The 25,527-nt window shown below is 44.6% G+C and overlaps 1 protein-coding gene across 3 annotated transcripts; it reads right to left on the bottom strand.

The window, feature by feature from the left end:
• Positions 1-1,076: 1,076 nt before the first annotated feature.
• LAS1L (LAS1 like ribosome biogenesis factor) lies at positions 1,077-25,325 on the bottom strand. 3 transcript variants are annotated; one of them, XM_084789475.1, is made up of 15 exons: positions 25,031-25,325; positions 24,219-24,344; positions 22,816-22,885; positions 20,574-20,655; positions 19,302-19,601; positions 18,921-18,967; positions 17,931-18,040; positions 15,566-15,651; positions 15,204-15,254; positions 14,699-14,905; positions 14,098-14,245; positions 6,323-7,166; positions 6,133-6,214; positions 1,662-1,812; positions 1,077-1,397 (listed from the first exon to the last, which is right to left on the bottom strand). In XM_084789475.1, exons 1-15 carry the CDS (start codon positions 25,216-25,218, stop codon positions 1,277-1,279), a joined length of 2,613 nt encoding a protein of 870 aa, XP_084645601.1. In that variant the 5' UTR covers positions 25,219-25,325; the 3' UTR covers positions 1,077-1,276. The 3 variants fall into 3 exon arrangements, with proteins under 3 accessions (XP_084645601.1, XP_084645599.1, XP_084645600.1); XM_084789473.1 differs by having other exon boundaries at positions 6,133-7,166; XM_084789474.1 differs by lacking the exon at positions 15,204-15,254 and having other exon boundaries at positions 6,133-7,166; positions 25,031-25,324.
• Between the last annotated feature and the right edge of the window lie 202 nt (positions 25,326-25,527).

Genomic DNA, 25,527 nt, shown 5'->3' with positions numbered 1-25,527 from the left:
CGACCAAACAAGAACTATTATTTTCAAACCTTTTTTCCTTTTTAAAAAGCAATTGTCATGTAAGTTCCCAAAACATATGCAGTCAAGTGAGAACTACTCTGAGGTAGATTAGAACTGAAAGCTTATAGTGTCATCTTCCCATGGTATAGGTATCATCCCATTTCCAAGTCCCTTCTCCATGTTTCATCTAGAAATTCCTTGAAGATCTTTCTAGCATTGACTTTCCAGTATGCCATAAAATCTTTAGCCTTTGCCACTGTGAGGAGAGAAGCACTGGGGTGGGGGGACTTTGTATTAGGCATTGAAGAAGCCTGCTCAGCTGGTGGATTCATGGAACTCTTTGAGTCTAACAGTGTATCCTTTCAGATGCTATACACTTCCTAAACGTCGTAACTCAAGTTAGACCGCTAGTTGATGAAAATACTTGCCTACCATGCTTGAGGCTCTGGGTACCATCCCCAGCTTGGAGTGCCTTGGGGGCAGGCAGGGCACAGAACACCTGACTGGGTTCTGAAACAGCATTTCCAACATAAAGTTTTAACATTTCTTGGAACAGCTACTTAAGGAAACCTCTTAAAGTACTTGAAAGAGGCATAAGTATCTCTGACCGTCCTCACCAGGCTAAAGGTTCTACTTTTATCTCTTTTCAGCTAACGGCTGACACAGGATACAGGTGTTTATAAGTATAACATTTTAGCTTTAATTCCTGTTTGTTGCTCACTAAAGGAAAAACTGGGTCTTTTTCCCACTCCCTGCCACCTCCGGTCCCCCACACAGCCCCACGCCTCAGATGTTTACTAGGGTCTATAGCCAGCTATGCCTCTTCTTTGGGCTCGGATGCTTTCATGTAGGCTTGCCCACATTATAGGAGAGGGATGCAGAAATAAGTTTAAAGAGCCAGGCAGAAGGTATGTCTACAGTCTAGCTAGGAAAGCAATCAGAATTGGCATATTTAAAAAGTCCCAGTCCCCAACTTCTACTCAAAAGCCTGTTACCATCCCACCATTTTTAGAATAGCCACAAAGTAAGAGAATTAGAAAGGTCTATCCTAACACATACATCTCTCATCTCACAAACACCATGACAAAAATCTGTTTATTACTTTTCAAAAGAAAACAGAAAGGGAGGGGGCATCATTCACATTTTCGTTGTGCTGGAAAGCTGAATTGATGGCTGATCTCAGTGTTTCCCAGGTTGTCCAGTCCTACCATAGGTGGATTCTGGACTGAGGTGTGACTATGGCAGGGCTTCATGGACACTTGCATCAGGACAGCCATCAGAAGAGTTTCACAGAAGCTTTGAGCTCACACATTTTTTCCTGGCTCCAGACACAGCCCTCTAAGTTGCGGCCAGAGCTGCTGTTAGCATTGTTACTGCCATAACTTAGGCGCATATTGCTGCAGAGAAAGTATACTGTCAGTCAGGGAAAGGGCAGCTCTAAACTGGAGCAGCTAAGGGAACTTGACTGGTATGTGCCTGTGGGAAGGGCCAACCTCCTGCCTGTCTTTGTAAATAAGGGACAAGAGCTACTCTGACAAATAATTTCAGATGAGAACCAGGGTGGCTCTGCCCACTAGTACCCGCCCCATAACACTTTGTTTCTTCTTATCCAGAAGGTGGCAGTCAAAGGGGTGTGAAATCCCACTGTCACACATACTTACCCACTCCTGGACTTTGGAGGTTCTAGTCTGTGCTCTATTACAGGTTGGTCCAAAAGATACATAGTGTCATAACTGTCCAGCAGAAGCTCCCCTGGGTCCTCAGTCTGACCTGGTGTGCGGCCTATGGGGAATGTACCCCACCGCACATCTTCTGTAGAACACAGAGAGACACAAGAGTGAGCTTGTGAAAAGTAAAAACTACACTCAGATACCATCTTACCTCAGACAGAATGGCAGCTATTAAGAAAACCAGTACCAACAAATGCTGATCACAATATAGAAAGAGAACTCTCATACACTGCTGAGGGGAATGCAAACTAGTCCAGCCACTGTGGAAGTCAGGATAGGGGTTTCTTGAATCTAAAACAAACCACAAAGCCAGAGTACCTTTCTGCTCAGGTATAACCACTCCTGAGTATTTACCCAAAGGACTCCAACATCAACATATCACAGAGATATTTACACACCAGTGCTTATTACAGCATTAGTCACAGTAGTTAAGTCATTGAACCAACCTAGGTGTCCAAGGACAGAGGAGTGAATAACAAAAATGTGATATACAAAAAATCAAGGTTTGTTTTTTTAGTTCTCAAGAACTATGTCACATTGAAAGAAAACAGATGGACCTGCAGAAAACCATTAAGTAAGCCAATCTCAGAAAGACAAATACCATGCTTCATCTCATTTGTCGTTTCTAGATGCATAAAATCATGTCTGACATTAAAGGAGAAATTTGAACAGTCAAGGAAAATGAGGTGAACTAATGGCAGAGAACGAAATGAGGATAGGAAGGTATGGTGGGTAATATGTTTAACATACAATTTCACAAAACTTAAAAGATTTTAAAATATCAAATAAACTATTTACAGAAAAGAAGTGGGCTAATGACCTGGTTTTCCTACTAGTATACAGGCCCACCCCCATCTACCGAGCCCCATTAGCCAATTTAGCACAGGCTCTGTCCTCACTGTTACCACTTCTCAAGGACATCTTAGCACGTCACCATCTTAGCATTTTCTAAGCCTTACCTCATGTGCTTACATTATACGCACTTTCTATACCTATAGACAGTTTCGACCCTTCTCACATTCGTCTCAGATAGATCTTCACAAAAACACAGCCATCTTCAGATATGTCTATATCAATACACTAATTAATGAAAATCACAGAATTCCCGCACCATGCCTTGTTCATACCCACCAACACTTAGGATTATCTGAGCGATCAAAATTGTTTATTTAGCTATACTCAATATAATGTGTATGAATGCCACATTCATTCTTAGTAAGTAACCTTGTCCAAAGACATACACACACCTAAGGATAGATACTATCTCAGAGGTAACATATTCCACATGCTCTGTAGAAGGTTATCACTCTACCAGAGGGAAAGAAAGAATACCACATATTCTAACCCCCAAAGATGTGCACACATTCCATTCAACGAATGTCTGCTACTCCACTCCCTGCCTCCCACAACTCTCATTTATAGGCAGAAACCTCAGAAATCTTTGTTTCTATTTCTTCACATATGTACACACACACACACACACACACATGGAGGGAGGGGAGCAAAGGAAGAGAGAGAAAGGAATGAGAGCAAGATGAGGAGAGGAAAGGACTTAACATCACAACCTTTCCTAATTCATAATTTACAACTTCCCCAAAACATACATACATGAAGATGCTCTACTCTGGGATGAAACATTCTCCATGTCACTATACCTTGGATGTATGACATTTTACCCTTCAATTATCTTTTTAATGTAAAAACCATAGAAATCACTCAAGGGCTGTTCCCATTTTATATATTATGTATCAAATTATCATACGGCATCTCATAATCTCATAAATACACACAATTGTCAATTTAAAGAAAAGATGGGTTGAGGGCATATAGCTCAGTGGAAGACCAAACGCCTAGTCTTTCCTGGGTCTGATTCCCAGAACTGTGCACACAAAGAGAAGAGCTATCCCTCTAACTGCCTAGCTCTCTAACCCTGGCTCTTACAGAAACTTTTATCTGTCTTAACGGTTTTAGCAGATATCTTCACACAAAAGGATCATTCCCATGGGTTCTCTCTAGCACTGAGTTAACCATTCCCATCACTAACATCCCCAAACCTATGTATATTATTGCCCAGGTCTCTTTAGCCTGACATCTTTAACCATAGCTCCTCAGTGACAGCACAGAGACAATTCTAAAAGGCTGTCTCACCACCTAGTTTATCATAGCCCCTCCCACAGGCTCCACCACTTCCCTCACATAGACATTGCGTCTTAGCTGATTCTGCTTCCTCTTCAGAAAACATCTACAACACTATGGCCTATTCAAGATTCTCTTTATAACTCCTACCCCTCCTACCCCTCCCTCCCTCCCTCCCTTCCTCCCTCTCCCTCTCTCTACTATTTAAATCTCTATTCCCATTCTATTCTTTTGGCTTGTAGCCATATATCTACCCTTACAATTTCCTCTCATATGACAAGCATCACGATTCTGTCACTCAAGGAACATCTTACTTCCTTATCAGCCCCATCCCCATCCCCCCATACATCTTGTTGAATCTTTGGAATTGATCTTTTCGCCATTAGAGTTCCTTTTTAAAATTCCATCTCTTGGGGCTGGAGAGATGGCTCAGAGGTTAAGAGCACTGTCTGCTCCTCCAGAGGTCCTGAGTTCAATTCCCAGCAACCCCATGGTGGCTCACAACCATCTACAATGTGATCTGATGCCCTCTTCTAGCCTGCAGGTGTACATGCAGACAGAGCACTGCATACATAATAATAAATAAATAAAATATTTTTTTAAATTCCATCTCTTTTTAAGTCTGGCATGTGGGAATTTAATAGCTCCGTCACAGCCTTCTCTTCTTCAGTCAGCAGAGTGAGCGAGCGCTCCTGCTCAATCTGGTGGGTGGTTAGTCTTGATTTTATATTCTAGCCTATACTGAATGTAATCCAAATCTAAATCATCTTTCTGGAACTTCTAGGCCTCTGGTGGAGAAAATTAACTACCCAGTAGGTTTCCTGCACTCTTCACTCACCATCAGTTCCAGCTTATTGACCTCTGCCTCCATGTTGAATAGTTGACATTTCTCAGACCCTGGAGGCGCTTAAGCTCCCCTACTTTTCTCTTATACCCACATCTAACCCTACCCCACCCCCATCCTACCACATGGACACAACTGCTCCTGTACCAATTCCTCTCTCTTTTGCTATTTACAAAGACACCAACTTCATTCAGCCTTCCTTGCCCTAAGAGGTGTTGTTTTGTCACTATGTCATGACTTACCTATCAGGTGTGGACGGACACACACACACACACACACACACACACACACACACACACACACACACACACCCCAAATGTGCTCACTCACCCCCTAGCACTCCCACTCAGAGTTTTTATACCACAGTCCTTCCACACCTATCCTCATTGGGCAAAAGCTACAGCTTTCCCGATGAACTCATTCATGACACTTTTTTCATAAGTCTCTTACTCCTAACTGGGCCCAGCTATTTTCCTTCTTGTTTCCAGGCTTCAGCACAGGGGCCATGCCCCTGCCTCCAGTGTCCATGTGCATAGACATGTACCGTCCCATACTGACTGTTGTACTTGCTCCATGTCTGCCTCCCTTAAGGTTCCTTCTTAAACTAAATGAAGTCATTCAAAGGACTATCCTCAGAGGGGCAGATTCATGGACGTCATTCTCCATCACCCGTATCCCCTCTGGGCTTCACTTTCATAGACTTGAATGAACACCTAAAATCCAAACCACTCCATTAATTTTTTTTTGATCCAGTTTCTTACACTTAATGCCCTGGATTGTAATACAGACAGCAAAACCCAGTTTTACCACCAGTCAGCCTCCATGTGCACATAGAAAGCACTGAGTGCACATGAGAACATGTGCCCTAATATGTACTATACCCCTGCCTTTTCATTCTTATGCTCTTACTGTCCAGGGCTCACATACAACTACTTATATGAAACAGCAAATCAGTCTGACAGTGGTCCCTGATGCTTATATACTCCAACCTAAGAGGGAAGCCATCCCTGTATACAGTTGCCTCTGAGGCTTGCCATATGTTGTCTCCATCTTGTTCCTTTCTCATCTATTCTCTAGGATAAAGGAAAGCCTCAAGAGTCAGCCAGCAGAGCCCAATGGTATCAAGCTATAACCTCACTTACTCAGGAGGCTGAAATGGGGGTGGGGGTCACTTTAACCCAAAGAACAGCAGTGTAAACAAGCTTCATCTCAAAGAGTTAAAGCAGTAGTCAGGAAGAGGGGAGAGCATGCCCTCAGGAGGCGATGACCACAGGATTTCAAGTCTGAGGTTCCACTGTGACACTCAATCTTAAGAGAGGTGTGGGGAGAGGAAGAGAGAGAGGGAAAGGAGGAGAGGGGCCAACCAAGATTGGAGGGAATCAATGATGGAAGAAAATAAAAGTGGGTTTAAGGGGTACTTACCAGAGCTTACTTGCCATGCTGAACCCTGCAAAGCTTCTTTTTTCCAGGACATGATCCTAGCAGCCTCAAAAACACAGGATTCCTGCATGAAAGAAAAAGAGCCCACCTCCATTCCCTCTTCATCATCATCATCGTCATCTTCATCCTCATTCTCAACTTCAACCTCATCCTCAACTTCAACATCATCTACCTCTTCCTCTTCTTTTTCTTCAAAGTCATCAATTTCCTCCATATCCTCCACATTCTGATCCTGAAAGACCTTTTGCTCATCTTCCTCATCCTCCTCCCGCTCCTCTTCCTGCTCCTCCTCTTTCTCCTTTTCCTCCCCTTGCATGGCATCCATAGGGCTGTCTTGCTCTTTCTGTTGAATATTCTCTTCAGACTCACAGTAGACAACAGATGGATATAAGTCCCGATATAAGATATCCAATGTGTACAGATTTTTCCCAATGGGAGGGGAACCTTCGTTTGCCTTCGCCGTCCCCTCCTTGCCATTTGTCCCATCTTTGCCATTTGTCCCATCTTTGCCATTTGTTCCATCCTTGCCATTTGTCCCATATTTGCCATTTGTCCCATCTTTGCCATTTGTCCCATATTTGCCATTTGTCCCATCCTTGCCATTTGTCTCATCCTTGCCATTTGTCCCATCCTTGCCATTTGTTCCATCCTTGCCATTTGTCCCATCCTTGCCATTTGTCTCATCTTTGCCATTTGTCCCATCTTTGTCATTTGTCCCATCCTTGCCATTTGTCCCATCCTTGCCATTTGTCCCATCCTTGCCATTTATCCCATCCTTGCCATTTGTCCCATCCTTGCCATTTGTCCCATCCTTGCCATTTGTCCCATCCTTGCCATTTGTTTCATTCGTGCCATTTGTTCCATCCTTGCCATTCGCGCCTTTCTTGCCATTTGTGCCATTCTTGTCTTTTGCACCATCGGTGCCTTTCTCTCCATTCTGAGTATAAATGGAACAGATACGTAGCAGCTTCTCCTGCTCCTCTTCGGGTAAGACCTGTCCCATGGCTTTAAAGACTCTAAAGCAAATGGATGGAGGGATGGAGTAGGAAAAGGTTAATGTCTCAAAGCTACCTCAAAGCCCAACACTCTGGGGTGTGAACTTGTTCTCTCAACTTCACCCCTCTCAAAGGCAGCATAACAGAGCATATAGAATGCAAAAGCCAATGAACCAGCTCTCTGCTACAGCTCTATACTTTACTTCTATTCTACTGCTCATTAGAATGAAGACGGTAACATCTAATGTCTAGGGTTCTTGGGAGGAAATTAAAAAGCTCACATAGAATGACGGGCAGAGTGCCTGGAGCACAGTGGCAGACAATAAATGATGGCTACTAGTCTGCACTGAAACACTACATAAACATACAAACTAGTAAATAGGCATGCAAGACTGGAAATCAGAATGGGAGAACATTGTCTCCTATGGGCCTAATTGAAGAATCTGTCCTGAGGGCCAAGGATATGGGGGGCAGTGTGCTGGCTTCTTTGGCATAGAACACAATGTGTGATTCCTTATGGCAGAAGCTACAGCCCAGCCTGGAATGGAGAGAAAGAAAGAAAACCGCAGCAGCGGTTGACTAGAGAAAGCGAATCTGGAAGGGAGACCTGATGGACACTGTGAATTGACTGTGGGTGCTGTAGGAGCAGAGAGCAGGAGGAGGGGGCAGAGACTGGGGAGCGGCTTCATGTAGGTGAGGCCCAGGGGGCCCAGGGGCAAGCGGGAGCCCACTGCCAGGTGGTCAGAGTACCCTGGCTGGAGGGCAAGGCCCACGCTGGGGAGCTGTAGGAAGAAAAGAAGACTGAGAAGGGAAGTGTGCGAAGGATGAGGCAGGCCACCTGCCAACTCTGAGGACATGTCAAAGTTGCCATCTCTGAAGATCACCTTGTTAACCACAAGGATGATGGCCAGGGTAGGGCAGCCTAGAGGCAGGAAGACCAGGGAGGCATCTGTTTTCTTAATTCAGAGCAATTGGTTAGGGAGGACCTAAGGCACTGTTGGGAGACAGGAGAGGGAGAAAACTGGAAAGGACAGACACACAAAAGAGCACAGCGTGGTGACCAATGGAAAGGGTTGAACAGAGGAGAATTAAACAAGATGATATAGGGCACATAAAAGACAGTGCTAGCAGGGGCTTGGTGGCGTACCACTGTAATCCCAGCACTCGGGAAATAGAGGCAGGAGGATCTCTGTGAGTTCAAAGCCAGCATTGTCTACAAAGTGAGTCTAAGACAGCCAAGGCTACACAGAGAAACCCTGTCTCAAAAAACCAACAACAGAACAACTTAACACAAAGACAGTGCTAACAACAAAGCCACTAACAACAGAGAGCTGCTGGGGACAATGAGCACACTTCCCAGAGCCTGGCCCCTAAGAGGCAGCTGGCACTGTGGGTCACACAGCAGGATGGAGGGATGGGGCACACCCTTCTAGCCACGAGGAGTGAGAAGTGTGCATGCTTTACAGAGAAAGCACAGCAGTGCATGCAGACTGGTCACATGTGGCTGGCCACTGGTCTTTGGGGACAGAGCTGGGATCCAGTGACTAGATAGGGTGTCCCTGTTGGCAGGACTCACTTCATATTCCAAGGGGACACTGGTTCAGATTGAACTGACCTCCTGGCTGGGGCAAGATCCTGAAATGCTTACAACTTTATGTGAGGGAAAGCTAGGAAGAAAGCCTACCCTCTTAGTGTTGTCCATTAGTGTGATTAATAATAAATATCCCCAGGCACTTGACGCTGGCAGGATGCCTTGTCACTGCTGCTCACTACCCATGGCTATCCCGCTATCCCCAGCTTCTAGTCTGCCCATTAGGTGCTGTGATGACAGGAATCATAAAATAGAGAGTAAGCCTGTCACTGCCTGGGACTGAGGTCAGGGGCTTAGGCTGGTGGAAAGTGAAGTTTACACCCACGGAACTGAGGACCAAATTCTCATCCCATTATCAACAAACCACTGTGATTTTAAGGTACTTTAATTCTAGGTATCTTATCTAGAAAAATGTATTATACTTTCACCTCCTATAAGATTACTGTGTTGTAGGGCTTGGTGGCGCATGCCTTTAATCCTATCACACAAAGAGGCAGAGGCAGGCAGATCACTGTGAGTTCAAGGCCAGTGTGGTCTACAAAGCAAGTTCAGGAAAGCCAAGACTACATAGAGACACCCTGTCTCAAAAAACAAAACAAAACAAAAAGATTGCTGTGTCAATAGCCTAGTTAAGAAAAAAAAAAAACACAATGCCTGCTAATTCAGTATCAGTAGTATCTTTTATTTTTTTCTCTGAAAAAAACCCAAGTGCTCGCTTTGGCAGCACATATACTAAAATTGGAACGATACAGAGAAGATTAGCATGGCCCCTGCGCAAGGATGACACGCAAATTCGTGAAGCGTTCTGTATTTTTTTAGCCCAAGGAGCATGTCCCACGAAAGCCTTCACTTACCAGGAAACTGAGACAGAGGGGAGGACATTCTAGTGGGACTCTAGATGAGAGAAGTATGGGAGAATGGCAAAGTAGAAGGATCCAGAGGGTCCTAGAAGCCTACAAGTAGAACATTATGATAGGCAGATTTGGGCTCAGGGGTCCCGCTCAAACTAAGGCACCAGCCAAGGACAATACAGGCGGTAAACCTTAAACCCCTACCCAGATCTAGCCAATGGACAGAACACTCTCCACAGTAGAGTGGAGAGTGGGATATGACTTTCTCACATACTCTGGTGCCTCACCTTTGACCATGTCCCCTGGAGGGGGAGACCTGGTAGCACTCAGAGGAAGGACAGCAGGTTACCAAGAAGAGACTTGATACCCTATGAACATATACAGGGGGAGATAATCCCCCTCAGGAACAGTCATAGGGGAGGGGAATAAGGGGAAAATGGGAGGGAGGGAAGAATGGGAGGATACAAGGGATGGGATAACCATTGAGATGTAACAAGAATAAATTAATAAAGGAGAAAAAAATTTAAAAAAAAAGAAAAAAAGAAAAAAAAAGAAAAAACCCAAAAACTGAAGTTCTGTATTTACACAGCAACCAAGGTTTGCTGCCATAGCTCAATGTATTTGGAACATTATGGAAAAGCCCAGACTTAGAGACAGGCTACAGAGATTTCTGGCCCTAGTCAATGTGTAGCACACCTAGGCACAGTCCCTCTAATTTCCACTCTGTACAATCAGTGATTTGATCTAAAGTCATTATTTCATAAAGGTAGGATCTGTATACAAGGAATTGTACCCAAGTGAGCCGCTGTTACTGATGGCACGTGTGGCATCCCTCTGATAGGTTTGGGTTAGGAGAAAATCTCAGGACCAGAAGCCTCTATGCTATTCTGCAGGCACTTAGGATTGGAAAGTACCTTGAAGGCCATCTAATCAAACCTTCCCATGCTGTTCTTTTCCACTCCCTCCCAAGTACATATTTATCCTACATTCCTTCTACATGTTGAAGCTTCCTTCATTGTTCTCTCCTTGAAATGCTCAAATGCTCCTCCTTTGATGCTCTAGCCTGACTCCTCCAGAAACTGCTAGTTTGCTTCCAGCTTCTTTTTTTAAATTTTTTATTATTAATTTATTCTTGTTACATCTCAATGGTTATCCCATCCCTTGTATCCTCCCATTCTTCCCTCCATTTTCCCCTTATTCCCCTCCCCTATGACTGTTCCTGAGGGGGATTACCTCCCCCTCTATATGCTCATAGGGTATCAAGTCTCTTCTCGGTAACCTGCTGTCCTTCCTCTGAGTGCCACCAGGTCTCCCCATCCAGGGGACATGGTCAAATGTGAGGCACCAGAGTACGTGATAAAGTCATATCCCACTCTCCACTCAAGTGTGGAGACTGTTCTGACCATTGGCTAGATCTGGGTAGGAGTTTAAAGTTTACAGCCTGTATTGTCCTTGGCTGGTGCCTTAGTTTGAGCGCGACCCCTGTGCCCAAATCTGCCTATCATGATGTTCTATTTGTAGGTTTCTAGGACCCTCTGGACCCTTCTATTCTCCCATGCTTGTCTCATCTAGAGTCCCAATAGGATGTCCTCCTCACTGTCCCAGTTTCCTGGTAAGTGAAGGCTTTCGTGGGACATGCCCCTTGGGCTAGTATGCAGATATAAGTGAGTATATACCATCTGAGTCTTTCTGCTTCTGGGTTAACTTGCTCATCATGATCATTTCTAGCTCAATCCTTTATCCACAAATTTCGGGAATTCCTTGTTTTTAATAGCTGAATAGTATTCCATAGTGTATATGTACCACAGTTTCTTTATCCATTCTTCTACTGAGGGACACTTAGGCTGTTTCCATGTTCTGGCTATTATGAACAAGGCTGCTATGAGCATGGTTGAACAAATTTTCTTGTTGTGTGCTAGAGCATCTTCTGGGTATATTCCAAGGAGTGGAATAGCTGGGTCTTGAGGAAGCCCTATTCCCAGTTTTCTGAGATAGCACCAGATAGATTTCCAAAGTGGCTGTACTAGTTTGCATTCCCACCAGCAATGAAAGAGTGTTCCTCTCTCCCCACATCCTCGCCAGCATGTGGTGTTGCTTGATTCCATCTTACACCCATCAGAATGGCTAAGATCAAAAATTCAAGTGCTTCCCAGCTTCTTACTCATGTCACTTATAGTCGAGAGCTCAGGCATCTGGCAACGCGGCGACAGAGCTTTGTCCCATCTCCTGAAGCAGTTGCCTTGGCTGAACTTGTATGGAAAACCACATTTTTATTTTATAAAAATGACTGTAGTGTTCAAGAAAGACTTTTGGATCAAATAGACAGATCAAGAAACTAAAATTGTCTTGGCATTCAGTCCCTCACTTCCCTCGTTCCCCAGACATTGATTGAATCTTCTACTAAAACAAGCACTGCTGGTAAGGACCTAGCCGAGGATATTTCATTCAGGTCAAGGGCATTTACTAAGGTTTGGTGCTGGAGTACAGACAGTCAATGCAGTGCTCTTGCCCTTGAAGGAAGCAAACATGTGGGTAGGGGCTGAGGAGGAGGAGACACTGCAACACACATCTCAAATTTGGGAAATATTCAGGAGTCAACAGGATGGGATAGGATGTGCTACCACCAAGTGAGATCTGTAATAGTTAAGGAAGATCACTCTGAAGTTGGACTGCCCACCAAAGGCAGATGTTAAACATGCAGTCAAGTAGAGGAAACTGAATTGTAGAGGAAAGGACTGGACTAAGGAGATATAGCCTGAGCAGTTTATACAGACCAGAAATAAACACTGGCATTTTTAGGTGTGGAATCCAACATTAATGCAGCAGACACAGAGACTAACAAGGAGCCCTGCTTTGGTTAATTAGGTCAAGGCAGCTTTGAGACTGAGTACCAATCAAACTGCAGCAGGTTAAAGAGGAAAAAGAAGAGTGAGAAAAATTAACATGAGAACCACTTTTTTGAGATGGGAAAAGAAAAGAATGCCAAACAAAAATATGCATGGTCAAAGCAACATAGATCTTGCTTATGCTGTTATTACTCTTTTTTTTTCTTTTTGAGACAGGGTTTCTCTGTGTAGCCTTGGCTGTCCTGGACTGGCTTTGTAGACCAGGCTGGCCTCGAACTCACAGAGATCCTCCTGCCTCTGCCTCCCGAGTGCTGGGATTAAAGGTGTGCGCCACCACTGCCCAGCTCTTGTTATTACTCTTTTAAGATTAAAAAACAAACAAACAAACAAACAAACCATAAAACCCCAGACACATTCATAAAGGGTAAGAACCAGCTAAGAAAAGGAGACAATAAGGTGGGGCCCTAGGGATGCTGGCACAGCTGACTGCCGAGCACAGACAGAATAGACTCTGATGCAGTGCAAAGCCACCGGAGATGAAGTGGTCAGTAAACAAATGGTCAGCCACAGAATTGAAGCCTGGCATGAGATTGGAACTTGTAACGCTTCAGAGGCAGCAATGAGCAGTGCTCTGTGGTTTTCTCAGGGAGAACTCTATAACTCAGAGTGAAGAATGAAAAGAACCATAGCATAGAAATCAATTCCAGCTTTAGAGTTTGCAAGTCAGACACTGCCAAAAGATTAGTTATTAGAGCAGAAGGTGCTAAAGAAAAGGGAAGTAACTGATGACAAAGCTGAGGAAGGCAGCCAGTGGAAGAAAAGAAAGAAAGGCATGGAAGCTGGGACACAGGTAAAAAGCAGTGTCATGGAATAGGAAGGCGAAAACCAAAAGGACAAGACATGGTGGTCACCAAGTACATACGGTATTAGGATGTTAGCTTTCAGAGGAAAGCTGAGCAATGGAATACAGTGCTGTATACAGTGGGGAATCAAAGTCTCTGGAGGTGAGGGCACGCAGGGGTCAAATGAGTCGCTCAGATGAAACAAATTGTGCTCTAGAATGCAGAAAGAGAATGAGGAAGAATGAGGGGAGCGGCTTAGGGCCAAGAACTGACAGAGAAGACAGGAAAGAAGACAACCATGGGTATTTACAGGGATCCAAACGACTGTCCAATTGACCACACAACCTAGAGAGAACCAGGGAACTCACGAGAAATATAGTTACCATGACAGGTAGGTAGAGAAACAGAAAGGACACCAAATGTCAGGTAAAAACATCACTTTGCTAAGATGGCATTGGGGATTGTTGAGGAATTATCAGAGGTATACTCTAGGAAGCAAACAGAGGAGACAGCACTGGGCTTGGAGCCAGAAGACCTGGGTTCAATAACAAACACCAGCTTCCACTCCTTGTGCACTGACACTCTGCAGGCCATTAGGCTAAGCATTCTCACACTGGACTCAGTTTAGCCAAGTCTCAAATTGAATGACCATAGGCATCAGCATCTTACCCTCCCCTTTCCAGACTCAGTTCTCCCATCAGTTATTGGTAGGGATACTGAGCTAGACATCACCAAGGAGCCTTCCAATTCAGCCAGTCTAGTGGCGAGAGGCACTGAGGCAGCCAGCGCCAAACCCTCGCACCAGATGGAATGAAGACTTACAGCTGAAGGAGTTGTGGGCTGGCCCAGCATGGTGAGCCCAAGCAGGACTCAATCACGTGGGGCCAATCAAGGGAGGCAGAGCAGTTGAACAGCCTCCAGTTCTTTCTTGCTTCCCACTGGCTTGCAGAAAACCACCGAGCATTCCGTCCTGAAAGAAAAAGAGGATTAAAAGAAAGAACCATGTGAGCCCTCCACCCATTCTTTGACCTCAAAAGTTAGGCTCAATCCCCTCATCTCCCCAAATCTCTACCCTCTAATTTGTAATTACTCAAAGCATTGAGTGCCCCATTTACATTGATTTGAGAAAAAGGAAGAAGGAGATTTGTCCACTAATTCCTGCAGGACTCTCTTGGGCAACTTTAAACTTTTTTTTTTCCAAGACAGCTTTGGCTATCCTGGACTCCCTTTGTAGACCAGGCTGGCCTCGAACTCAGAGATCCGCCTGCCTCTGCCTCCCAAGTGCTGGGATTAAAGGAGTGCACTACCACACCCAAGGAAGCTGTCCACATGGTGGTACTTTATAGCAGAGATGAGGACACACACTGGTGGAAGCTTTTGCTTGTGATGCCTGGGCCCTGGGACTAGGGCTGGTTTTCCTCACCAATCTTGGTGTTGGCCACGATCAGTTCAACGGTCCATCTAAGGATGTAGGTAGACCGGATCCCAGTGTTCCCCAGGGTAGACAACTCGGAGAACATCCTCTCCAGAAGGGCCTGTGTGAAGGTCTGGGTGTGCAGGCCCCTCAGCAGGGGTTGCCAGAACTGAGAGAATGGTCTCGGCACCAATACTTCACTCAAGTCGATGTTTTCTGGTTTGTGACGGATATCCGTTGATGGTCGTGAAGGGCATTGGGATCAAAAGCAAGAGAGTGAGAAAGCAGCAAAGCAAGCCAGCAAGAGGGAGCAGGGAAAGAGAAGGAAAAATGTACACAAATGAGAAAGAACAGATACCCTCCCAAGTCCCATCAACAAGAATTGCCATTGCAGACGAGAGAAGGAAAGCAGAGCAAGGAAAAAGAAACCAGTTAGTATCTGGAAAACAACAATACAAAACCAAGTACAAAAGAAAGAACTCTGTTTCTGACTTCAGCTTTGTCAATAACTCACTGTGTGAATTTGGGTCAGTAACTTCCCCTTTCTGGACCTCAGTCTGACCATCTGTAACATGAGGATGTTGGACTAGATGACCTCTCAAGGCCTGTCCAATGCTGCTGTTCTAGCTTTCTAGCTAGTGGCTAAATCACATTTAACAAGGCACAACAACAGTGTTAAGAAATCCCACCCTACCCGTTCCAACCCACACTAACCGATTCAAGCCCCATCGCTACACATCAGCAGGACAAGCTATCCTGCTCAGCCAAAAGGGCTGAGGTTTCAGCCCCACCCCTCCCCACACTCCAGCCCATTTCTGGAGTCCCCACATAAGAAACACTGAACCCTAAGGTTTCAGTGAACACCCAGAACCCTACCTTCATACTCTATCTGCAAAGCTGCCAGCTGTTCAAAAGTGGGAACGAGGAAGCCGTCATCCAGAAAAGCATCCAGCACAGCATCCCTGAAGCAAATGGACAGTAGTTTAGAGAGGCATAACTGTACATGCTATAGTCCCAGCTACTCAGGAGACTTAGGAGGCTGAGGTAAGAGCATCATTAAGTCCAGAACCACCTGGCTAATATTACAAAACTGAGTCTCAAAAGAAAAAAAAAGTCACCTTTCCAAATATATGCTGGACTGATTCACTGGTTATTTAAAGTTGAAATTACTTAGGGGGCTGAAATATGGCTATGGTTCAATGGTACAAGACTTAATGTAATGTACATACGAGCCAGGGCCTAATTCCCAGTACCAAGAAGATGAAAAGACACACTAGAATACAAACTGATAAAAGGCACCTATTCCTGCAACACTTCTATAGCAACTAATGTCTCTGGTTCAAATGTCCAAAGTACCAGTGAGAGAGACTAGAGACTAAGGAGATAACAATAACTATTAGTCTTCGGGCTCCTGGGACAGGGACTGAGCCAAAATCTGGAATTGGAGGGCTTTGACCACTCATGTAGTAAGCCCATGGTCCCATACACGAGAGCAGTAGTGCCTGAATAACTCTAGTGACAGAAGAAATTAAATGCCTATGATGACTAGGTGCTTTTGGACCTCAACTCCTACAATGTTTTTGTTTCCCCTGCTCATTTCTCTATCCTCTACACATTCCCTTCACACGGGCTACATTCTGTTAGATCCTAGAAGCAGAACTGTTAGATAATCAACTGCTAGTACAAATACGACTCAGGCCTTCTTACAAAGAATCCAGATCAAAGGTAGAGGGGTTGAAAACACCAATAGGGTAGATTTCTCAACTCCATCTAGCTCAAACCTAAGTGAGCAACAGACCCTCCACAGCTACTGGCTTGCTAACAGCCGCTCCCAGCTGACTAGGTATAAAAGGAGTCAATAAGCTTTCAAGATGTCCCAGAATCTTCGAGGGATGGCAACACAGTCAGCTCCTTCTCTCCACCAGACCAGGCTTGAGAACACAGCAGTCCTTCCGCCAATCCCTCCTCTTCTCAGATAACTATCCTAGACCTTAAAACAGCCTACCCGCTGCTTGCTCAGCACAAAAAGGCTGATACTACTATGTAGGTACAGGGGTCATTTTTCCCAGCTGCAGGGGAAGTCGTCCCTCAGACTTTTGCTGAAGGGTAGTAGAGCTAAAAAGTCTAGCATGAGCAAACTCTAATGAAATGCCTTTGGAACTGAGCATGGTGGGGTACACATATTTAATTCAAGAAGTCAGGAGGCAGAGCCAGATAAATCTCTGGTTCCAAGACTGCATGGTCTATGCAACCAGAGCTATACAAACAAACAACCCATAAGAGTACCATCACCCTTAGAACTAGTCTTCTGGGAAGAAAGACAATATAACGAGATGAACCCCAGCTTACACGGCAAGCTTCCATCCAAACTCACCTACATCAAAGCTAGTACATATTCCTTACAACTCTGCATCTTAGATCTCTTTTAACTGTCCTTTGTAGCAGGGCCAGCACTGCCTCCATAATCTTTTAGTTTTGATTTTTCTTTGTGCATTCTAGGCAACTGCTCTAGCACTGGACCCCACTGCATTCCAGGCCTTCTTCCACAGGCTGTGGGTAGGAGTTCTCCAAAGCCCTTCCCAACCAAATCTAGGCAACATACACAAGAGCAACTTTTTTTTTTTTTTTTTTTTTTTTTTTTGCCTACTCTGGCTGATTTAAAGACTGCTGGCAGGGCAACACACAGCCATAGTGAAAGGGGAGGGAACACAGTCTGAGAAGGCCTTTCCTCTGTCTGCCTAGCTACAACTACCCAAGAGATAGTGACACCTTCCAAGAGCTGTTTGAAAGGACAGACTAGCAGTACCCCAAGACGAGGTGATGAAGTGGTATGTATCACAGCCTTCTTCTATTTGCCAAAACTGCCACATTCCATGTGGTAGAGGGAAACGGCTGCCAGAGAATGCATGACTACATACATTCATAACTCTGGCTCTTCTAGAAACTCACAATAGGCAACATGGTAGCTGGCAGGGTTTGAGACAGCTCATGTAGAAGAGGGGAGGATTACCTCTAAGCTTTCCTAAAACAGAGAACAGTTAACTAGAACATGACAACTGCTTCCTCTTTCTGTATAAGGACTGAATTCAGGGCACTGTGCATGCTAAGCTGCCTACCTTAACCTCCCAAGTAGCTAGAATTACAGGTCTACATCACCAGGTATGGCTTGGAAGCCAGTTCCAATGAGGCTGTTATGCTCTACCCTAGAGAGCAGGCAAAACCAAGTTATCAGGTTACAAACCTGTCCTCCCACGAGATCCCCTTGAGTTCTTCCAGGATACACTGTACACGTGAGGAAAGGTTATTCCACGCCTTAATAGCCTGAGGTAAATGTCTGTATTTCTCCAGCACCTGATAGCAAAAAGAGTCGAATCAGAAGTCTGACTCTATCAAGCAACCCAACCCTAACCCCTCCAGGATCCCTTCTCATAAGACCCCAGCACCGCCCTTAAGGGAACAGGACAAAGCACGCAGGGTGGACCCATAACTTCTTTATTGTCCCCACCCCCACAACTTCTTTATTGACCAAGAAACTAAAAGTAAATAGATTTTTTTCCTTCTTACTCCCCACCACCCCGCCCCCCGCCCCACACCAAATCCTCTGTGGCCCTCAATCATCAGATACTCTCTTAGGTGCCAAATGGGAGCATTTGGTTTAAGATGAGCAAAGATGTTTGGGCCAAAGGGTAAGGAGCAAATAGGAGAAAGGAGTTATGGCAGCAAGAGAACTGGTGAGACCCAGGTTCTTATCCTAGTTCTGCCATTTACTGTGTATATAATCCTGAATATGTCCCTTCCCCCATCCAAGGTTTCAATGTGTCTATGGAAAAAGGAGAATGACCTAAATGGTTTCTGCACCTTTCTATTTAAAAAGTACGCCTTAATTCTCATCTGACCTAAGGAAGCTCTTAAGCCCCACCTGCTGGTCATCTTGAGAATCACAGGACTCTACAATTACAGCCCATTCCCAGGAATCCTCTATACCACCAACTTCATTATCTGCTTGTTCCCTTCCATCAGCTCACAGGATCATCTGATTACAGGCTCTGCTCTAGTCCCCACCCTCTCCAAGAAATACCTTCATATTTTGCCAGTTTTCTTCCGAATTCTGAGAAGTTCCCTCATGCTTTGCCACTTTCAAATTCTTTCCCAAGACTTCTCTCTCAGGTAGCTGGCAAGAGGGAAGAAATGTCTGGGGCACATGACAACATACCGCCTCAAGAACACTTACCTTAAACTGCTCTTCTTCATATGATACCAGCAACTCTCGTGCTTTTTCTGAAAACAGAACAGAAAAAAGTTAGGAAAGGAAGCCTAGCCTCCCATTCTCTCTGGGAATCTGAGCCTCTTGTACCTCATTTCTTGAACTATTAACTGTGAACTAAAATTCCTTCCCCGCATACTTCACGTAACTCAAGAAAGACAATGGGACAAATGCTATACTCATTCCATCATGAAAACTATCCCAATAAGACAGTTTGTCACAGCAACCTTTTTAAGCTGAGACCCACCACCGCCCACAGAAAGTACTCCGTCAGGGAAATAAGCGGTACTAACCTAAGTTTGACGGTTCCAGGCACACGGGCCTCTCTTTGCCCCCGTGAATACCTACCATACAACTCCTTATGTCTTGAAATAGGTTCTGGAGTAGCAGTCTCCTCTTCATCATCTTTATTGTCTGTATCATCCTTGACATCCACCTCACCACTTATTTCTTCAACCGGAGGCTCTGGATTCTCTTCCACTATAGTCTCATCAACGATAATTTCACTTTCCTCCTCCTCTTCTTCTTCTTCTTCTTGTTCTTCTGCTTCTATCTGGTCCTCTTCCAACTCCCAGGTTTCTTTCAGGCTGCTCTCCATTTGGCGACTCCAGAACGTCTTCTGAAGCCATTGCAGGACAAAGTAGCAACCTAGAAGAAGCAGGAGGGCGGGTTACCATGCCACAGGACCAACTATGGGCAAGTACCCTGCAGGTCCCCAGCTCTCTGGGCCTCTACTCTCATTTTGTATGCATAATGGTAAAATCCAAGAAAGAGAGAATTGGCTCCAAGGCTCAAATCTGAAATATCTACATATAGCCTCTCTTGCTTATTTTGTTCCTGTATTCTCCTGTTCACTGGTATCTTTCCCAGAGGAGAGGGAAAACTAATGCTGGCCTTAGACATGGGTGCCAAATAAAACAAGGAGTGGTAAATGGTACACTAGCTACTTACATGGCCTTAGCCAAGTCTCTTCCCTTTTCTGGATCTGAGTCAGGGATTTTTAATCAAGATGGATGGAATATACAAAGATTATCTGAGTTCATGAGACTATGGTTTACACCTCTCAACCCACCCCTTCAGACTACTATACTACCTACAGAGCAAAATTTAATAGGGAAAAAATACCCTGAGGCTACAGAGATGGCTCAGCAGTTAAAAGCAATTGCTGTACCTGCAGAGAAGCCAGGTTTAGATCCCAGCACCTAGAGCAGGTGGCTCACAACTGCCTGTAACCCTAGCTTTGGGGGATAGAGCAACCTCTCCTGGCCTCCACACACAAATTAGTAAACATACCTCATGAACATGAATAAAAGTACCTTTGAAATTTTAAAAAATGGAGCAATACACTGCCAAGACATATTAAAACCTGAAAAAGGGTAATCTTAATCCTGATTTCATTTTTCATATTTTCCACATGGACTTTTACATATAAAAACACTACATATTGTGATCACTACATATTATGAAAGCCCCTTCTACTGTAGCCAAAGTGAGTCTATAATAAATTTCACCCAGTCCTGACACAAGGTACAATCCTCCTCTCTGTTCCACATCCCCAAATGCCACCCAGCCCAGGCCCATGGGCTTAACTGAGAGGTATCATACCCATGGGGCACTCACCTCTGCGGCACTCATTTAGATGGGGCATTTTCTTGTGGGTCAACTTATGGCGAAGTTCAACAATCCAGTCCGGGATGTTCACCTGATTAGGTGTGCAGGATGAGTTTAGTTAGGAATGAGGAAATACTGAAGCTTGCAGAAACTCAGGGATGAATCACCCTGGCCATCGCTCTCCAGTGAGGGCTCCAGTCTTACTGATAGTCAAGATTAAAATCCAGGATTCCTGATTATATTTCACTGTTCAGTGGAAGTAGTCTTAAAATAAGAAAAGGCAACTACCCTCAACTACCAACCATTCTCCTTTAAGAGATTTCTGTAATGAGCATTAGCAATTACATTCTCAGCTTCCTTTTGCCCTTTCCTCCTCCTAGGGACCTTTTACCTTCCTTGCCTCCCACAAGAGCTGCAGGCAGTTTTTCTTCATGGTTGAGAACACACCTACCCTCAAAGGCACTACATACCTAACATATTCACTCAAGCCACAAATATCTGGCATTTTCTGGCTGCATGGTTGAACTAGTTCTTTCCTCAGACTGCCAGCTCCATGTGGGCAGGTATTTTGCCTACTATTCTTTTTTGTGTCCCTACCCAGTGGTATAATCAGGCTTCTCACTTTCATCAGGACACTCCAACCTAGCAGTGCTAGCCAACCCAACTGAAATGCAAGTTATGAGAAACAAGGGAGGAGCAATCTATTTCTCTAAAACTGTATGTTCAATCATCAATTCAAAAACATTCAGGTATGGGCTCCAACAGCACAAGAAGTAATCCTAAGAATCGACACATGAATTACATGACACTAGGTTTCTGTATATCAAAGAAAATAACAGAGCAAAGAAAAAGCACAGCTTAGAAAATGGGAAAAAAATCTTTGTTGAGCATATATCATACAAGGTATTAATAATGAAGAATCCCAAAGTTAAACAACAAAACATTATCCAATCAATAAATGTACTAATGTATAGTTCTCAAAGAAACATACACAGTCAATTAATATTTCAAATAGTGCTTAACAGTCTTAGCCATTAAGGAAATACAAACTAAACTTTTTCCTTTTTTTTTTTTTTTTTTTTTGGTTTTTCGAGACAGGGTTTCTCTGTGTAGCCTTGGCTGTCCTGGACTCACTCTGTAGACCAGGCTGGCCTCAAACTCACAGAGATCCGCCTGCCTCTGCCTCCCAAGTGCTGAAATTAAAGGTGTGCACCACCATGCCTGGCCTAAACTTTTTCAAGATTTGAGAAAATAAGCAACAGCACTCAGGAGGCAGAGGCAGGCCAACCTCGGTGAGTTCAAGGCCAGGCTGCAGCCTGGTCTACAAAGTGGGTTCAGGATAGCCAAGGCTACACAGAGAAACCCTGTCTTGAAAAACCAAAACCAAAACCAACCAAACAAACAAACAAGAAAGCAACAGTCAATGCTGGTGAGGATATGGGGAAAAGAACTCTATTCACTGCTAGCAGGAGTGTAAGCCGGTATGGCCACTAGAGCATCAATATGGAGGTTCCTAAAAAGCTAAAATTAAAATGATCACATGCTCTACCTATCACTCCTGGGCATATCCCCAGGGATTCTAAATCAACATGACACAGAAATACTTACCCACATTTACTGCTACCCTGAATCACAACAGCTGCAATAAATAATGAGCAAATAGGTCTATCGATACATATAAAGCAACATGGGACATACAGAATGGCATTTTATTCAGCTGTAAAGAAAAATGAAAGCATGACATCTTCAAGAAAACAGACAGAAATGGAGATCAGTATGTGAAGCAAACAAAATAAATCAGAGCCAGAAAAGCAGGTATTTCATAAATTTTCTCACATGCAGAATCCAGATTTAAGTGTATATATGTGTGTATCTGTGTTTAGGACAAGAATACAGAAAGAGGACTGTGGAGGAGTGAGGAAGGGATCTAATGAAAGGGATAAGGAGAACAAGTAAGGCCAATGGAATGTGACTTGCAAGCACAAGGAAGGATTATTTGAGTGAAGAGGAGGAATAGGAATGGAAAGCAGAGAGGGGCAAATAAAGCATAATGACGCATGTATGAATGTTGCAGTGGAACACATAATTTCACATATTAACAACAACAACAAAAATCTTGAAAGTTAAGGGTCTGAAGCTCCTACTGGGTTTACCTGGTAGTGACAAGATAAATTTGCATACCTTACCCCATGTGCCATTTAGGAAGACCTCCTAGAAAAAGAGAATGAGCATGCCATATTGTCGCACATACCTCCTGAGCCAGGTACTTGAGGGGGAGGTTAGAACATTTTGTCTTCCTCTCTGAGATAAGATTCACAAACCTGAGTTAGGAGAGAAAGAAGTAGCACTATAAGTCCAAAAAAATGTTTTACTCAAAATTCCTTGTGAAGTTACTGACACCTTGTATTTCTTTCTACACGCAACCTTTCTACTGACTGGCCTGCTCTCATGATTGCTGTCAGCCAAAGTCGGGACAGTCTGACCCACTCCAACATTTACTAAAGACTATGCTGTGTACTTATAATACAGAAAAGTAAGACACTGTTCTGGTCTTGGCAAATTTGGTCTAGAATAATCATGACATATTATGATAGAACCTAATATGCTATAGATGTCATTAGAAATGACTATATCAAATGATAAGTGGAACACAAATAAATGACAGAAACAGAGGAAAAAGGGGGAGACATCAATTCAGAATAAACAATATAAGGCTTTGACGTGTGAGAAAACCCAGTATGTATGAAATTGTCAGAACCATTATGATTCATTTAAACTGGTAACTCTCAGCCTGTGTCTTTTCTTCCTCAATGCATCAACCTTTCAGCATTCAGGGAGGAGAGAAAAGAAAAAAAAAGGTAGTGCAAGGAACCCACTCCACCACCATCTGTGTGTGCGGTAGCAAAGGGAATGGGAGGATGGTTGGACAACCCACAAGAAATTAAAGCAAGGAACCACTCAGAAAAAAATTCTGAGCTGGGAACAATGGCACATGTCTGCAATTCTAGGTAAGAGGATCACCCTGGGGTAGGATGGCAGCCTGAGTTACAAAGTGAATTGCAGACCAACAGGCATACATAATGAAATCTTGTCCAAAAAAAAAAACAAAAAAAAAAAACCAGTTCTTGGATCTGCGCGCTCTGGTGCACACCTGTAATCCCAGCACAGGGGAGGCAGAGGCAGGCAGATCACTGTGAATTTGAGGCCAGCCTGGTCTACAAAGTGAGTCCAGAACAGCCAAGGCTACACAAAGAAACCCTGTCTCAACTAAAAAAAAAAAGTTCCTGGTGAGAAGTTAATAGATTAAAAAAAGAAAAAGAAAAAAAAAGATTGTTAAAGCTGAATTGGATCTAAATACCCAAGGTGTTCCAAATTTCATGTCCCCTACACATATTCCAGAAGGGCAGGAAAAAAACAGAAGAGAGAAGGCTTTCTGGAAAAAGTATCAAAGAGGATTGTCTAGATAAGGCATAGTTGTGAACATGGCATAGTCACAGCCAAGTTAAACAATCATAGGTTGGTTCACACACAAAGACCCATCCAGGGCTTTTTTTCTTTTTTCTTCAGGTGGCACCTGAAGGCAACCTTTTAAGATCCATGCATCCACCTCTAGTCCCGAGGCCAAGCCCCAGGGTTAGCCGATTCAGATCTTACCTGACCAATGCCATGCCATAGAGCAGTCTAAGTTCATCATTGCCCAAGCCACCAGCTACATCCATGAGCTTACATCGAACCAGGTCAGCAGTGGAAGCCACGGCCAGGGGCAGATCGTTACCTAACCTAAAGGGCCACAGTCCAGCATCATCATAAAAGTCTTGACATTCTTCCACCCTCTACCACAGAATCTCGGTTGCTACACAATACTCCCATGATACACTGAAAAGTGCATTGGAGATACAAAACACTGCGGGGTGGGAAAGACAGGGTAAAGTCCCTGAGACACCCCCCCCCCACACACACAATAATAAAGGAAGTGGGAAGCTGCCTGGGGTCTACAGGGCAGCTTAACTGCTACATGCGTCAAGAGTTGTGTGGGCACAGTCCATTCTCTCCCCCTCAAACTATTTAGCTAGATAAGCCCCAAATCTCGCTACCCTCACCTTCATCAAATGAGCTGAGCAGCCACTTCAGTCCCCAGTCTAACCTAAAGGGCGACAGTCCAATCCCTAACTGGAACCAGAGAGCCATGCTAGCAAATCAACCTACTCCTGCCTCAAGTCCCCTCTATTTTGCAAGTAAATATTAAAGCTCACAGATACGATATTATTGGGACATCATCTTTTTTCTTTCTTTCTTTCTTTCTTCCACGGTAAAAGTACAAGTGCTTGTCTGCAACTTTGCCCCGAGACACTTAGGAGAGAGGCGCCATAAGGCAATTTCAGGGAAGGATATATTGGGGAACTCGACCACGGAAGGAGTGAGGCACCACCAGCACCCAGGCAAAAGGCCGACCCCCGCCGCCTTACCTGCTCCTCCATACTGTAATACGGTTCAGCGCATACTGCTGCAATTTCAGATCATCACAGAACAAATAAACCGTCACTTGTTCCCACTCAGCCTTGCTGAGCCAGGAGACCACAATTTTCTCAGCACACGGCGTCTCAGGCTCTTTCTCTTTAAGCTGCCCATCCCAGGCACGCCACACGCTCTCCATCGCCGCGGGACCGAGACCCACCCTAGTCCCGGACTCCCACGAGGACTGAAGACCGCCTAGTGCCGCACGCTTCCACCTTCTTCCGGTAACGTGCTACCCTTGCTCCCAAAGGAGCCACGGCATCAGCCAATTAGAGAGCGTAACCCCGACGGAAGCCCGCCTCTCATTGTAAGTTTAGCCATTTGGAACTACGGGACACAGCCTCCCGCCCCCGCCCCCGCCCCCCCGCCCCACCTGCAGGATTACGCTGGCACTAACTGCCGGAAGTGTTCGTTTCATAAAGCCGCCTTTCCAGAACCACAGTCAAGT

The sequence above is a fragment of the Acomys minous genome, assembly GCF_964271855.1.
Source record: "Acomys minous genome assembly, chromosome: 7".
Lineage (NCBI taxonomy): Eukaryota > Metazoa > Chordata > Mammalia > Rodentia > Muridae > Acomys > Acomys minous.
This window is presented reverse-complemented; position numbering and strand designations above follow the sequence as displayed.